At 32.3% G+C, this 18,256-nt stretch overlaps 1 protein-coding gene across 4 annotated transcripts in view; it reads right to left on the bottom strand.

Moving 5' to 3' along the window:
- Positions 1-18,256, bottom strand: part of LOC143080971 (cleavage and polyadenylation specificity factor subunit 1-like) — a 62,548-nt gene that overhangs the window by 23,472 nt on the left and 20,820 nt on the right. For all 4 annotated transcript variants that reach the window (XM_076257181.1, XM_076257184.1, XM_076257182.1 and 1 more), the window contains 10 exons: positions 17,526-17,571; positions 15,620-15,717; positions 14,872-15,129; positions 14,223-14,324; positions 10,703-10,844; positions 9,692-9,867; positions 8,245-8,390; positions 7,690-7,782; positions 6,760-6,841; positions 5,935-6,035 (listed from right to left, as the gene is read on the bottom strand). In XM_076257181.1, the coding sequence (XP_076113296.1) occupies positions 5,935-6,035; positions 6,760-6,841; positions 7,690-7,782; positions 8,245-8,390; positions 9,692-9,867; positions 10,703-10,844; positions 14,223-14,324; positions 14,872-15,129; positions 15,620-15,717; positions 17,526-17,571 (1,244 nt within the window). The remainder of the gene's footprint in view (positions 1-5,934; positions 6,036-6,759; positions 6,842-7,689; positions 7,783-8,244; positions 8,391-9,691; positions 9,868-10,702; positions 10,845-14,222; positions 14,325-14,871; positions 15,130-15,619; positions 15,718-17,525; positions 17,572-18,256) is intronic.

The raw sequence follows: 18,256 nt of genomic DNA, 5'->3' as shown, positions 1-18,256 counted from the left end.
AGATCATCTCTTACTAAACAGAATATTCTACCAATGATTTACATCCTCCATGGTGATCTTCATAATATAGATCATCTCTTACTAAACAGAAATTCTACAATGATTTTACATCCTCCATGGTGACTCATATAATAGATCATCTCTTACTAAACAGAATATTATACCAATGATTTTACATCCTCCATGGTGATCTTCATATATAGATCATCTCTTACTAAACAGAATATTCTACCAATGATTTACATCCTCCATGGTGATCTTCAGATATAGATCATCTCTTACTAAACAGAATATTCTACCAAATGATTTTACATCCTCCATGGTGATCTTCATATATAGATCATCCTTACTAAACAGAATATTCTACCAATGATTTTACATCCTCCATGGTGATCTTCATATATAGATCATCTCTTACTAAACAGAATATTCTACCAATGATTTTACATCCTCCATGGTGATCTTCAGATATAGATCATCTCTTACTAAACAGAATATTCTACCAATGATTTTACATCCTCCATGGTGATCTTCAGATATAGATCATCTCTTACTAAACAGAATATTCTACCAATGATTTTACATCCTCCATGGTGATCTTCATATATAGATCATCTCTTACTAAACAGAATATTCTACCAATGATTTTACATCCTCCATGGTGATCTTCAGATATAGATCATCTCTTACTAAACAGAATATTCTACCAATGATTTTACATCCTCCATGGTGATCTTCAGATATAGATCATCTCTTACTAAACAGAATATTCTACCAATGATTTTACATCCTCCATGGTGATCTTCAGATATAGATCATCTCTTACTAAACAGAATATTCTACCAATGATTTTACATCCTCCATGGTGATCTTCAGATATAGATCATCTCTTACTAAACAGAATATTCTACCAATGATTTTACATCCTCCATGGTGATCTTCAGATATAGATCATCTCTTACTAAACAGAATATTCTACCAATGATTTTACATCCTCCATGGTGATCTTCAGATATAGATCATCTCTTACTAAACAGAATATTCTACCAATGATTTTACATCCTCCATGGTGATCTTCAGATATAGATCATCTCTTACTAAACAGAATATTCTACCAATGATTTTACATCCTCCATGGTGATCTTCAGATATAGATCATCTCTTACTAAACAGAATATTCTACCAATGATTTTACATCCTCCATGGTGATCTTCAGATATAGATCATCTCTTACTAAACAGAATATTCTACCAATGATTTTACATCCTCCATGGTGATCTTCAGATATAGATCATCTCTTACTAAACAGAATATTCTACCAATGATTTTACATCCTCCATGGTGATCTTCAGATATAGATCATCTCTTACTAAACAGAATATTCTACCAATGATTTTACATCCTCCATGGTGATCTTCAGATATAGATCATCTCTTACTAAACAGAATATTCTACCAATGATTTTACATCCTCCATGGTGATCTTCAGATATAGATCATCTCTTACTAAACAGAATATTCTACCAATGATTTTACATCCTCCATGGTGATCTTCAGATATAGATCATCTCTTACTAAACAGAATATTCTACCAATGATTTTACATCCTCCATGGTGATCTTCAGATATAGATCATCTCTTACTAAACAGAATATTCTACCAATGATTTTACATCCTCCATGGTGATCTTCAGATATAGATCATCTCTTACTAAACAGAATATTCTACCAATGATTTTACATCCTCCATGGTGATCTTCAGATATAGATCATCTCTTACTAAACAGAATATTCTACCAATGATTTTACATCCTCCATGGTGATCTTCAGATATAGATCATCTCTTACTAAACAGAATATTCTACCAATGATTTTACATCCTCCATGGTGATCTTCAGATATAGATCATCTCTTACTAAACAGAATATTCTACCAATGATTTTACATCCTCCATGGTGATCTTCAGATATAGATCATCTCTTACTAAACAGAATATTCTACCAATGATTTTACATCCTCCATGGTGATCTTCAGATATAGATCATCTCTTACTAAACAGAATATTCTACCAATGATTTTACATCCTCCATGGTGATCTTCAGATATAGATCATCTCTTACTAAACAGAATATTCTACCAATGAGTTTTACATCCTCCATGGTGATCTTCAGATATAGATCATCTCTTACTAAACAGAATATTCTACCAATGATTTTACATCCTCCATGGTGATCTTCAGATATAGATCATCTCTTACTAAACAGAATATTCTACCAATGATTTTACATCCTCCATGGTGATCTTCAGATATAGATCATCTCTTACTAAACAGAATATTCTACCAATGATTTTACATCCTCCATGGTGATCTTCAGATATAGATCATCTCTTACTAAACAGAATATTCTACCAATGATTTTACATCCTCCATGGTGATCTTCAGATATAGATCATCTCTTACTAAACAGAATATTCTACCAATGAGTTTTACATCCTCCATGGTGATCTTCAGATATAGATCATCTCTTACTAAACAGAATATTCTACCAATGATTTTACATCCTCCATGGTGATCTTCAGATATAGATCATCTCTTACTAAACAGAATATTCTACCAATGATTTTACATCCTCCATGGTGATCTTCAGATATAGATCATCTCTTACTAAACAGAATATTCTACCAATGATTTTACATCCTCCATGGTGATCTTCAGATATAGATCATCTCTTACTAAACAGAATATTCTACCAATGATTTTACATCCTCCATGGTGATCTTCAGATATAGATCATCTCTTACTAAACAGAATATTCTACCAATGATTTTACATCCTCCATGGTGATCTTCAGATATAGATCATCTCTTACTAAACAGAATATTCTACCAATGATTTTACATCCTCCATGGTGATCTTCAGATATAGATCATCTCTTACTAAACAGAATATTCTACCAATGAGTTTTACATCCTCCATGGTGATCTTCAGATATAGATCATCTCTTACTAAACAGAATATTCTACCAATGATTTTACATCCTCCATGGTGATCTTCAGATATAGATCATCTCTTACTAAACAGAATATTCTACCAATGATTTTACATCCTCCATGGTGATCTTCAGATATAGATCATCTCTTACTAAACAGAATATTCTACCAATGATTTTACATCCTCCATGGTGATCTTCAGATATAGATCATCTCTTACTAAACAGAATATTCTACCAATGATTTTACATCCTCCATGGTGATCTTCAGATATAGATCATCTCTTACTAAACAGAATATTCTACCAATGATTTTACATCCTCCATGGTGATCTTCAGATATAGATCATCTCTTACTAAACAGAATATTCTACCAATGATTTTACATCCTCCATGGTGATCTTCAGATATAGATCATCTCTTACTAAACAGAATATTCTACAATGATTTTACATCCTCCATGGTGATCTTCAGATATAGATCATCTCTTACTAAACAGAATATTCTACCAATGAGTTTTACATCCTCCATGGTGATCTTCAGATATAGATCATCTCTTACTAAACAGAATATTCTACCAATGATTTTACATCCTCCATGGTGATCTTCAGATATAGATCATCTCTTACTAAACAGAATATTCTACCAATGATTTTACATCCTCCATGGTGATCTTCAGATATAGATCATCTCTTACTAAACAGAATATTCTACCAATGATTTTACATCCTCCATGGTGATCTTCAGATATAGATCATCTCTTACTAAACAGAATATTCTACCAATGATTTTACATCCTCCATGGTGATCTTCAGATATAGATCATCTCTTACTAAACAGAATATTCTACCAATGAATTTTACATCCTCCATGGTGATCTTCAGATATAGATCATCTCTTACTAAACAGAATATTCTACCAATGATTTTACATCCTCCATGGTGATCTTCAGATATAGATCATCTCTTACTAAACAGAATATTCTACCAATGATTTTACATCCTCCATGGTGATCTTCATATATAGATCATCTCTTACTAAACAGAATATTCTACCAATGATTTTACATCCTCCATGGTGATCTTCAGATGTAGATCATCTCTTACTAAACAGAATATTCTACCAATGATTTTACATCCTCCATGGTGATCTTCATATATAGATCATCTCTTACTAAACAGAATATTCTACCAATGATTTTACATCCTCCATGGTGATCTTCAGATGTAGATCATCTCTTACTAAACAGAATATTCTACCAATGATTTTACATCCTCCATGGTGATCTTCAGATATAGATCATCTCTTACTAAACAGAATATTCTACCAATGATTTTACATCCTCCATGGTGATCTTCATATATAGATCATCTCTTACTAAACAGAATATTCTACCAATGATTTTACATCCTCCATGGTGATCTTCAGATATAGATCATCTCTTACTAAACAGAATATTCTACCAATGATTTTACATCCTCCATGGTGATCTTCAGATATAGATCATCTCTTACTAAACAGAATATTCTACCAATGATTTTACATCCTCCATGGTGATCTTCATATATAGATCATCTCTTACTAAACAGAATATTCTACCAATGATTTTACATCCTCCATGGTGATCTTCAGATGTAGATCATCTCTTACTAAACAGAATATTCTACCAATGATTTTACATCCTCCATGGTGATCTTCATATATAGATCATCTCTTACTAAACAGAATATTCTACCAATGATTTTACATCCTCCATGGTGATCTTCAGATATAGATCATCTCTTACTAAACAGAATATTCTACCAATGATTTTACATCCTCCATGGTGATCTTCAGATATAGATCATCTCTTACTAAACAGAATATTCTACCAATGATTTTACATCCTCCATGGTGATCTTCAGATATAGATCATCTCTTACTAAACAGAATATTCTACCAATGATTTTACATCCTCCATGGTGATCTTCAGATATAGATCATCTCTTACTAAACAGAATATTCTACCAATGATTTTACATCCTCCATGGTGATCTTCAGATATAGATCATCTCTTACTAAACAGAATATTCTACCAATGATTTTACATCCTCCATGGTGATCTTCAGATATAGATCATCTCTTACTAAACAGAATATTCTACCAATGATTTTACATCCTCCATGGTGATCTTCAGATATAGATCATCTCTTACTAAACAGAATATTCTACCAATGATTTTACATCCTCCATGGTGATCTTCAGATATAGATCATCTCTTACTAAACAGAATATTCTACCAATGATTTTACATCCTCCATGGTGATCTTCAGATATAGATCATCTCTTACTAAACAGAATATTCTACCAATGATTTTACATCCTCCATGGTGATCTTCATATATAGATCATCTCTTACTAAACAGAATATTCTACCAATGATTTTACATCCTCCATGGTGATCTTCAGATATAGATCATCTCTTACTAAACAGAATATTCTACCAATGATTTTACATCCTCCATGGTGATCTTCAGATATAGATCATCTCTTACTAAACAGAATATTCTACCAATGATTTTACATCCTCCATGGTGATCTTCAGATATAGATCATCTCTTACTAAACAGAATATTCTACCAATGATTTTACATCCTCCATGGTGATCTTCAGATATAGATCATCTCTTACTTAGATAGATACCTGTTACATAGTTTATTTAATATATTCTTCCTTGTTTTTAAAATTCCAATAGGGAACATACTTTATATAATTGTATAAATAAACCAATTTTATGAGACATTTCGGCCATTGGAAACATCTCATAAAATTGGTTTATTTATACAATTAATATATTCTTTTCAAATACTGTTGTATTATCATGTCTTCAAATTCCAATCAAAACTGCAGAGTATATCTCTGGTACAAAAATTATCAGCAATTACTGGGGTACTATGTAAATCTTACCTGAGTTTGTCTTTAACCTGCACACTATCTACCAATATCTTCTGTCCCATAGGGAAATTCTTGACATAATAAGATAACTTAAAGTCTGGCATACTGTATATCTAAAAATAATGTTCATTATATTTTATATTTATTCAAAAGAACAGTATTTCAATTCCACATAGTATTTTTATAGTGATGGTAGTAATAGAAATCACTTATATCTGCATCATATAGAGGATAGTTGTCTAATTGGCAATCATACAGAATCTTCTTATTCTATATTGCATGTATCATGCTAAAATAAATCTTATGTCATATGGTCTCTGGTGGTTAGTTGTCTAATTGGCAATCAGATACTTATTCTATATTGCATGTATCATGCTAAAATAATCAGTCAGTTTTTTTTAATTATTTTTCAAATCAGTTTAATTAGTAAACAATTAAGGAATGCCTGTAATATTTTTTCTGTCTATGAAGAAATAACATAAAAAATGTGGTGCACACAGAATAACGCCTGTAGAGGGTTATTTAACAGTGTGCACCACATTTTTTATGTTATTTTGAATAGACAGAAAAAATATTACAGTCATTTCTTATAATTTAATTCTAAATTCCATTTTAAACCGTAGAAAACCATGAAAAAACGTTGATGACGTCACAGTCACATGACTAAATTATGTCTATGGGCTAAAAATAAAATAATGTCAGCCAATCAGAAGACGTGTTACATCCAAAATTAAATTATTGGTAAATAGATATTGGTATTCATCTTTATCAATTTATATTTTTTTAAACTTTAAATTTCAGACTTTTTATCAGTCTGTTGTTAATATGAATCAGTACCTCTAAGACACCATTTTCTCTGCAAACTAAGGCCCAATATGTTGGTTTTACATCATTCTGGAGACGAGAAGACTTTGTTGGACTGAAATCAAGATTGTTACAAAAATTAATTGTAATGAAACAATAAAATAGTAGTTTATATTACAGTAAAGAAAATTCATTAAGGCACAGTTTTATGAAAAAAGATCTCTTTAAAAGTTCATAATCTTAATGCTAAAATGGAAGCTTTTAAAGAAAATTAGTTTCTAAGGATTTTGAAGTTTCTATATTTATAACTTTATCAAAATTCGATTACTTGTTACTAGCTTTACATGCCATGGGAAATATTTCTTGCATATTCAGCACAAGAACAAATTTAACATATGTAGATTGGACAAAGAGCATTGACTGATCTAGAACCATTTGAACAAGAAAACAGGGACAATACTATGCCTTGCAACAGGCCACATATTTTTTCATTTTTTCATCTCAATTTTCTGACAAAATAATTCCATGTCAATTAAATCTGTTAACATAACTTGACCTACCTTTTGACTTCTGACTGTGAAGTATCCATTGTTGAAGAGAAAACTGATGTATCTGTGTCACCATACAATAACTTGACCTACCTTTTGACCTGTTTGTGAGGTATCCATTGATGAAGAGAAAATTGATGTATCTGTGTCACCATACAATAACTTGACCTACCTTTTGACCTCTGTTTGTGAAGTATCCATTGATGAAGAGAAAACTGATGTATCTGTGTCACCATACAATAACTTGACCTACCTTTTGACCTCTGTTTGTGAGGTATCCATTGATGAAGAGAAAACTGATGTATCTGTGTCACCATACAATAACTTGACCTACCTTTTGACCTCTGTTTGTGAGGTATCCATTGATGAAGAGAAAACTGATGTATCTGTGTCACCATACAATAACTTGACCTACCTTTTGACCTCTGTTTGTGAGGTATCCATTGATGAAGAGAAAACTGATGTATCTGTGTCACCATACAATAACTCATCCTCATCATCAACATTGCTGTAAATATAAATGATTAACTCATATTACAATGCTTATGCCTGCCCAGTCTCATTAAAACATGTTAGCAAATTGACCAAAGATATTTGGATACAGATGAATATTAGAAAATTCCGTATATTTGATAATTTTCATGTGTGTCAAAATTTACTATCTTCAATTTTATCTGTTCATGATATTTGGTATTAAAGTTTGCAGTCAGGTATTGCAAAAACATTACTTCTTATGATAACCAACTTATTTTTTAGTGACTGCTCTCTTTTTTTTTTACATTTGGCCCTTTTCAGCTGATTTTACAACAATTTTTCTCCCTTACTATTTACTTTTTATACATTGTTAAAAGAGATCCAAGTTTACATGTATGAATTGTAATTCCAATTGTTTTCGTCGTGTAAAAACAAATGTCTCGAAATTAAGTTAGATTGCAGTATTTCCACAAACTGTAAAAGATTTATTTTTTACCTAGAATCCATATTATAGACCTTTTCAATAGAACTTCTATTAGGTTTTGCCTCCACTGGAGCTGGCACTTCATTTTCATTGACAGGTTTGGTTCTAAATAAACCACTTCTATCTTTATAAGTACACAATGTTAAAATCTTTGAGTGCTGAAAGAAAAGAAGCGAGTACCTTTGATTTTGATTTTTTAACATGTTTTGATCTTAACATGATTTATCTAATGATTTGATTAATCTTACATTTATGACTATTCTTCAAAAATCTGAATAATAAATACATGCGATAATTTATGAATTAACAGTATTCAAAATCAATCAAGCCAAATTAATTTTTATATCAATAGATTCCATCCTTCTGAAAAATAAAACTCATAAAATAAATACCATCTCTTTATCAAATAGTGGTTGATTACCTTTTTTTAAAATTCATTTGTCAAAGAAAAGGCATGATCACATTGAGATGTTTAAGATTCTACTGCTGTTTTAAAAAATAATCTGTTTAAATACCTGGGGAAGTAAGGGCTTGGTCATTGAGAGACGACTATTTCCACTGACTGTTTACATACCTGGGGAAGTAAGGGCTTGGTCATTGAGAGACAACTATTTCCACTGACTGTTTACATACCTGGGGATGTAAGGGCTTGTTCATTGAGAGACGATTATTTCCACTGACTGTTTACATACCTGGGGACGTAAGGGCTTGGTCATTGAGAGACGACTATTTCCACTGACTGTTTACATACCTGGGGAAGTAAGGGCTCGTTCATTGAGAGACGACTATTTCCACTGACTGTTTACATACCTGGGGAAGTAAGGGCTTGGTCATTGAGAGACGACTATTTCCACTAACTGTTTACATACCTGGGGAAGTAAGGGCTTGGTCATTGAGAGACCACTATTTCCACTGACTGTTTACATACCTGGGGAAGTAAGGGCTTGGTCATTGAGAGACGACTATTTCCACTGACTGTTTACATACCTGGGGAAGTAAGGGCTTGGTCATTGAGAGACGACTATTTCCACTGACTGTTTACATACCTGGGGAAGTAAGGGCTTGGTCATTGAGAGACAACTATTTCCACTGACTGTTTACATACCTGGGGAAGTAAGGGCTTGGTCATTGAGAGACGACTATTTCCACTGACTGTTTACATACCTGGGGAAGTAAGGGCTTGGTCATTGAGAGACGATTATTTCCACTGACTGTTTACATACCTGGGGAAGTAAGGGCTTGGTCATTGAGAGACGATTATTTCCACTAACTGTTCACATACCTGGGGAAGTAAGGGCTTGGTCATTGAGAGACGACTATTTCCACTAACTGTTCACATACCTGGGGAAGTAAGGGCTTGGTCATTGAGAGACGACTATTTCCACTGACTGTTTACATACCTGGGGAAGTAAGGGCTTGGTCATTGAGAGACGACTATTTCCACTGACTGTTTACATACCTGGGGAAGTAAGGGCTTGGTCATCGACAGACGACTGTTCCCACTAACTGCATCTTGTTTTAAGGTCAACAAGAAAATCATGCCTGCCTCTGTCATTAACAGTGCATAAGGATCAGATACACTACAGTGACAAATAGTTGATGTCTGTTCTACAGTCAGGTACTGTAGCTGTTTTACTGTAAGTAGAGTACAAACAATACATGGTTATGGATATGATATTATAAATCTCTAGAAACAAGATGGTTTTAAAAAATTTCCTGTTTACCAGGATGCTTTATGAAATTTGTGGAGCTGAGATTGATCTGTTTAGTACCCCACAAAATAAAAATATACAATACAATGTTATATTTTTCCAAATTAAAGGGCCCATTAAGAGCATATATATATATAACATTAATAACAACATGACATAAAAATTACAGAGTGATTAAAGAAACATAAAATAATAGTTCAAATGCATGAGGAAAGGGTCAGTGGTCAAGAGGAGATAATTTTGCTATCTATTAGAATATTGAACTAATTTTCTGATTTTCTAAGTTGCAGGTCTAATCAAGGTATGCACATAAAATAGATAAAAAAAACTGCTATCTTCATTACTCATGATCCATGTAAAAAGATCATTTCTGTTTAAATTAACCCAACCGTGGTATTTTTTTATGTAATCAGTTGCATATCTTCTGGGGTTATTGTCAAGAGGGCATTCCAGAAGAAAGTGCATTTCATTTTCAATAGAATTTGAATTGCAATTTAAAAATATCCTCTCATGTCGAGGTAATATTCCATATTTACCACATACATTGATAAATCATTCATGTCTGCCAGTTTCTATTCTTAAACAGTGATTGCTAAGTCTGTATTTTGTTAATAAATGTTTTTGTGGGTGCTTTAAATCTAAATAATTTTCATAGTCAAATGACCTCTTGAATGAAAAGTAAGTGTCCAATTTGCCTTGAATCTGTAAATAAAAATCTCGCATTTTCTCCCAATCATTTTGAAAATATAGTTTATTACCTCCCTCTAACAGTCTAACACCAGATGGAGACACTTGTATGATGTATTTGTCGTCACCAATGTTTCCAGCAAAGATTGTAGCTGTTTGAGTACTGAATCCACTGTGATCTAATTCCATAATCTCTTGACCAGTCTGTAAAATCTATAAATAAAGCACAAACAGTTTTATTTTTAAAACTTTTGAGGCGCAAGTATAAATTTATCTTTAATATTGTCCTTACACACATGGAGAACATACAATTTATAATTCTTTTTCTAATAAGTCAAAGGGGCATAACTCCTAGAAACTAGAAGCTCTAAAGAGCCTGTGTCGCTCACCTTGGTCTATGTGAATATTAAACAAAGGAAGCAGATGGATTCATGACAAAATTGTGTTTTGGTGATGTTGATGCGTTTGTACATCTTACTTTACTAAACAGTCTTGCTGCTTACAATTATCTCTATCTATAATGAACTTGGCCCAGTAGTTTTAGTGGAAAATGTTAATAAAAATTTACAATTTTTATGAAAATTGTTAAAAATTGACTATAAAGGACAATAACTCCTTAGGGGGTCAATTGACCATTTCGGTCTTGTTGACTTATTTGTAAATCTTACTTTGCTTAACATTATTGCTGTTTACAGTTTATCTCTATCTATAATAATATTCAAGATAATAACCAAAAACTGCAAAATTTCCTTAAAATTGCCAATTCAGGGGCAGCAACCTAACAACGGGTTGTCCGATTCATCTGAAAATTTCAGGGCGGATAGATTTTGACCTGATAAACAATATAACCCCCATGTCAGATTTGCTCTAAATGCTTTGGTTTTTGAGTTATAAGCCAAAAACTGCATTTTACCCCTTTGTTCTATTTTTAGCCATGGCGGCCATATTGGTTGGTTGGCCGGGTCACCGGACACATTTTTTAAACTAGATACCCCAAAGATGATTGTGGCCAAGTTTGGATTAATTTGGCCCAGTAGTTTCAGAGGAGAAGATTTTTGTAAAGATAACTAAGATTTACGAAAAATGGTTAAAAATTTACTATAAAGGGCAATAACTCCATAAGGGGTCAACTAACCATTTCGGTCAGGTTGACTTATTTGTAAATCTTACTATGCTGAACATTATTGCTGTTTACAGTTTATCTCTATCTATAATAATATTCAAGATAACAAGAGTGCACACACTGAAATGTCTCGCCTTCTTTACTAATCATTGATATTATGTTGAAAGTCCTAAGTATAAAGCTTTATTACAACTGTCACATAAAGTTAACATTAACCAAGATAGCTAAACAAAGACCAATGAACCATGAAAATGAGGTCAAGGTCAGATGAACCATGCCAGGCAGACATGTACAGCTAACAAAGCTTCCATACAACAAATATGGTTGACCTATTACTTATAGTTTAAGAAAAATAGACCAAAACACAAAAACTTAACACTGTGCAATGAACCGTGCAATTGAGGTCATGGTCAAATAAACCTGCGGGACTGACATATAGATCATAATATATTTCCATACACCAAATATAGCTGACCTTTGGCATATAATATTAGATAAAAAGACCAAAACTTAAAAACTTAACTTTGACCACTGAACCATGAAAATGAGGTCAAGGTCAGATGACATCTGCCCGCTAGACATGCACACCTTACAATCATTCCATACAACAAATATAGTAGACCAATTGCATAAAGTATGAGAAAAACAGACCAAAACACAAAAACTTACCTATAACCACTGAACCATGAAAATGAGGTCAAGGTCAGATGACACCTGTCAGTTGGACATGTACACCTTCCAGTCCTTCCATACACCAAATATACTAGCCCTATTGCTTATAGTATCTGAGATATGGACTTGACCACCAAAACTTAACCTTGTTCACTGATCCATGAAATGAGGTCGAGGTCATGTGAAAACTGTCTCACGGGCATGAGGACCTTGCAAGGTACGCACATACCAAATATAGTTATCCTATTACTTATAATAAGAGAGAATTCAACATTACAAAAATTCTGAACTTTTTTTTCAAATGGTCACTGAACCATGAAAATGAGGTCAAGGACATTGGACATGTGAATGACGGAAACTTCGTAACATGAGGCATCTATATACAAAGTATGAAGCATTCAGGTCTTTCACCTTCTAAAATATAAACCTTTTAAGAAGTTAGCTAACGCCCCCGCCGTAGCTGCCCCCGCCCCCGCCGGATCACTATCCCTATGTCAAGCTTTCTGCAACAAAAGTTGCAGGCTCGACAATAACCAAAAACTGCAAAATTTCTTTAAAATTACCAATTCAGGGGCAGCAACCCAACAACGGGTTGTCCGATTCATCTGAAAATTTCAGGGCAGATAGATCTTGACCTAAAACAATTTTACACCACGTCAGATTTGCTCTAAATGCTTTGGTTTTTGAGTTATAAGCCAAAAATTGCATTTTACCCCTAAGTTCTATTTTTAGCCATGGCGGCCATCTTGGTTGGTTGGCAAGGTCACCGGACACATTTTTAAAATAAGTTACCCCAATGATGATTGTGGCCAAAGTTTGGTTTAATTTGGCCCAGTAGTTTCAGAGGAGAAGATTTTTGTAAAAGTTAACGACGACGGACGACGACAGATGACGGACGACGGACGCAAAGTGATGAGAAAAGCTCACTTGGCCCTTTGGGCCAGGTGAGCTAAAAACCTGAATCATAATTTCTGATGATATGCACATTTACATAGTATGTCCCTATCATCTACAAAGTTTCATGAAATTCTGTTGTGTGGTTTCAGAGGAGTTGTGATGACAAACTGTTGCAGTAGTATATTATGAAAAATAAGTTCAAGGGGGTGTAACTCCTAGAAAACAAGAATGTGTCCAAAGTAGACGGATGCCCCACTCGCACTATCCTTTACCATGTTCCATGGACCATGAAATTGGGTAATAATCTAATTTGGCATTTAAATTAGAAAGATTATACTATAGGGAACATATGTACTAAGTTTCAAGTTGATTGGACTTCAATTTTATCAAAAACTACCTTGACCAAAAACTTTAACCTGAAACTCCCACTTTCATTTTCTATGTTTAGTGGACCGTGAAATTGGGGTCAAAAGTCTAATTTGGCTTTAAAATTAAAAAGATCATATCATAAGCAACAAGTTTACTAAGTTTCAAGTTGATTGGACTTCAGCTTCATCAAAAACTACCTTGACCAAAAACTTTAACCTGAACGGACGGACGAACGGACGCACAGACGGACGGATGGATGAACGGAGCCACAGACCAGAAAACATAATGCCCCTCTACTTTCGTAGGTGGGGCATAAAAAACCTGAATCATAATTTCCTGTCGATATGCACATCTAAATAGTATGTCCTTATTATCTAAAAAGGTTTCATGAAATTCTGTTGTGTGGTTTCAGAGGAGATGCGATGACAAGAACAGGACTGACGGACTAATAGACGGACGGATGGGTCAAAAACATTATACCCTCTGCAACTTTGTTGCATGGGGTATAATAATGCTGAGGATTATCTTACCATACTGGAGTCTTCACGACTGAGGATTAAGAAAGCATGACCGTCCTTGACTAAATCTTTGTCTTCCTGTTCTGTGTTTGGTGTTTCTCCTTCAATACTCGTCTGAAATCATAGTTCTTATTTCATTACAATATAATATCATTGTTTGCATGTAAAGTGGATTAAACTTTTTATTTATAAGTCCAACTTGCTAGGCTTTCTTTTGACTTTACTATAGATAATTACATAATTTTAATTTATTAGAGATTAATATATCATTGAATCTATCAACAATTGTTTTATTCTAATCCCGATTTTTTTTTCTGTATCTTTCTAGTTTTAGTTACTGACAAAAATCAGCATACATACATTAACATACTTTGTTCCCAAAAAGCATATGCAGAAAAGGGAACAACTTTCTAATAATTTTATTTGAAAAATTTGTTTTATTTTCTACTACTATTAATACCAACTAATATCTTGTTAATCTATTTCTCAGTAAACAATGTGCTATCTTCTTTTTTTTTGTTTTCATTGGCTAAATTTAAATTATGATGTCTTATTCTTTTTTTAACATTTTGTTTAATATTTTCTAAAAATAACTACAACATAGATAAATATATTAAAGTTCCTAAATAATTTTGAAACTCATTTACTAATCCTGACTTACCCTACTTCCCCCTTCTTCCTCAGGTAGCTCTCCCTTTACAGTCCACATGTCTATACAACCCGGAAGTTCAAAGGTCGTCACTATCTGGGGTCTGATTGTTCTCTGTAGGACAGACAGGGCACCATTCTTACTGTAACCTGATGTTGTAACCAGTTCTATATCTGGATTATCTGTACCACTGAATTCCTCTGACAAGAAAGCTGGTTCCCCCATTACAATATTAGCACACGGTGCTATGTTCCAAATGTTATCACATACCTACAGTCAAAGTTAGGTATCAACTTTTTTTTTTTACTCATAATAGTCATTGTAAAAAACTTGTTACTTGGATTGCTAATGTGATTAGTTCAAATAAATCTGTTTATGTTATGTTATATGATTTTGAAATTTAAATTCAACTACTTGAAGATGAAACATGTAAAATAGCCAGCTATTAAAAGGGAAATCTGTGCTTAACTTGAAAACTGTTAATCTGAATTATATTGAAAGGGACATGTTTTATGATCATTTAAAATGCAATTAAATATCTTTTGCATAAATAGTTAGTAAAAATCCACATTAATGATGTGTAGGAGAAATTTGGTCTTCAATAAACCAATTTAACCCCCTTCATCACATGAAAGGTTAATACATTTCAATCAAAAAATAATGTTTACACTCTCCTTATGTTAAAATGTTATATTTAGATCATATTGACAGTATGTGTATCTGCTTATTTATCATAATATCAAAATATCATGTATCTTACCTCAAAGGAGTAATTTGCAATAGTTGTTCCTTTTGGGTTTTCAGCACTACCATAAACTTCTAACTCGTATAAATTTTCAATCTGTGATACATCAGAAGCTATAAAAATTGAATAGACTATATTAAATTAGTTTTTCATTTTGTTAGATTTTCTCAAACTCCTATTCTTTGCCAAAGGAAGTTTATTATACAATATAATTCAAATTCCTAGGCAATCTTTTCATTTTCTGTGAAGAGTTCTGTAAAATGTGTTTTCCCATCGTTTTTCAATGACCATATATATCCAAAAATGGTAAGGAAGAGAATATGTTCTATATAACTTAATTCTTAGATATACTCTTTACCTTTATTAACCTACACTATATTACTTAATTCTTAGATATAATCTTTACCTTTATTAACCTACACTATATTACTTAATTCTTAGATATACTCTTTACCTTTATTAACCAACACTATATTACTTAATTCTTAGATATCCTCTTTACCTTTATTAACCTACACTATATTACTTAATTCTTAGATATACTCTTTACCTTTATTAACCTACACTATATTACTTAATTCTTAGATATACTCTTTACCTTTATTAACCTACACTATATTACTTAATTCTTAGATATACTCTTTACCTTTATTAACCTACACTATATTACTTAATTCTTAGATATACTCTTTACCTTTATTAACCAACACTATATTACTTAATTCTTAGATATCCTCTTTACCTTTATTAACCTAGACTATATTACTTAATTCTTAGATATACTCTTTACCTTTATTAACCTACACTATATTACTTAATTCTTAGATATCCTCTTTACCTTTATTAACCTACACTATATTACTTAATTCTTAGATATACTCTTTATTACCTTTATTAACCTACACTATATTACTTAATTCTTAGATATACTCTTTACCTTTATTAACCTACACTATATTACTTAATTCTTGGATATCTTCTTTATTACCTTTATTAACCTACACTATATTACTTAATTCTTAGATATACTCTTTACCTTTATCAAGGCAAACATTTCATGGAACTTGAATTGGTTGACTTTTGTAATACAAACACTAATATTAATAAAAATATGTTTATTGATACAGTCATGTCAAGAATGTTTAATATTTATATGAAGAATGGAAAAGTATTGTTAGTTCATCCTCTTCCAGACGGGGAAATGGGCGTAATAAATTGAGAACCTATAATATTTTTAAGCAGGAGTATGTTGTAGAAATCTACTGCAAACTGTTAATGCCTTTTTGTGAAAGAAGAGCCTTTGCAAAATTTAGATGTGGGGTGGCTCCTATTAGACTGGAAACTGGGAGGTATGAAAATTTGACGCTGGAAGAGAGATGTTGTTTTAATTGTTTTAATACTGTCGAAGATGATTATCATGTTATTTTACATTGTCCTGTTTATAATGATCTTAGACAAGTTCTTTTTACTGAGTCTCTTAAAATTGATGACCATTTTAATAGTTTTACAGATTGTCAGAAAATGGTATTTTTATTTTCGAATCAAGATATTATAAGATTATGTGCCAAAACCTGTAATTTTATTCTTAAACGACGCCGAGAAGTTTTATATTGTAAATAATAATTGAATACTTTTGTTGTATAATTTTACCATTCAGGTTTAATATTTATTATGTACATATACATATTCTTTTAAGTGATTATCGTCTCTCATAAATCTGTACAGATTGGCTTATGTATACAAAATGTATCTTTTATAAATTTATTGTGTAATTTTATACATAAGGTGAGACGTAAATAAAATATTGAATTGAATTGAATTGAATTAACCTACAAACTATTACTTAATTCTTAGATCTACTCTTTACTTTTATTAACCTACAAACTATTTCACTAAACAACATATGTAATGAACATCTTACCCACTTCTGATTCTGTTACTTTCTTTTTCTTAGTTGGTGGTTCTTCCTAAAAATAGACATAAGCATAGATAGAAGAGATAAATAACAAGTAATAATCACAAATATTGTCCTAAAAAAATCTTCCTATTTGAGTACCAAAACTTATAATAGAATCATTATAATATATATTATTTCTAAAAATTGTTTTCTATCAAAAGATGCTTTTGTTATTCAGGATATAACAGTCCATTCATTTATATGCAATTTTCCTGGCTTGACTTTAGCACATTAAGGGCTATTCCAGTAAAAATTATCCAGGGGGGTGGAACGCCACTTATTTTTTGACCCCCCACCTATGGAAAAGATTAAAAAAATACACCCCCACCTAGAACATGTATTTTCTTCCAAGACCCCCTACCTAGAGAAAAAAAATAAAAGTTAGCTAGTTTTTTAAAGTATACAAAAATGTTGCATCCTGTCAAATAAATGTAAAATTTGTTGGTTTATCTATTTCAGTGCATCCCAAATCCGCCTCTGGTCTCAATGGCAATCATACCACATCTTCTTTTTTATACTAGCTATGTTGCTATTAAAATATAAAATGAAACATGTAACAATGTTATGGAGCAGCAGACGACAGATGCAACATGACGGCAATAGCTCACAGTGACCGAAAAAGGGGGGTGCGATTTTAATTATGGCCCATTTTATTTTTAAAACTGTCAATAACATTTTCAGGTACGACATATTCT

The sequence above is a fragment of the Mytilus galloprovincialis genome, chromosome 6 (assembly GCF_965363235.1).
Source record: "Mytilus galloprovincialis chromosome 6, xbMytGall1.hap1.1, whole genome shotgun sequence".
In the NCBI taxonomy this organism is placed as follows: domain Eukaryota; kingdom Metazoa; phylum Mollusca; class Bivalvia; order Mytilida; family Mytilidae; genus Mytilus; species Mytilus galloprovincialis.
Note: the sequence above shows the minus strand (reverse complement) of the source record. Positions and strands in the feature narration are given on the sequence as shown.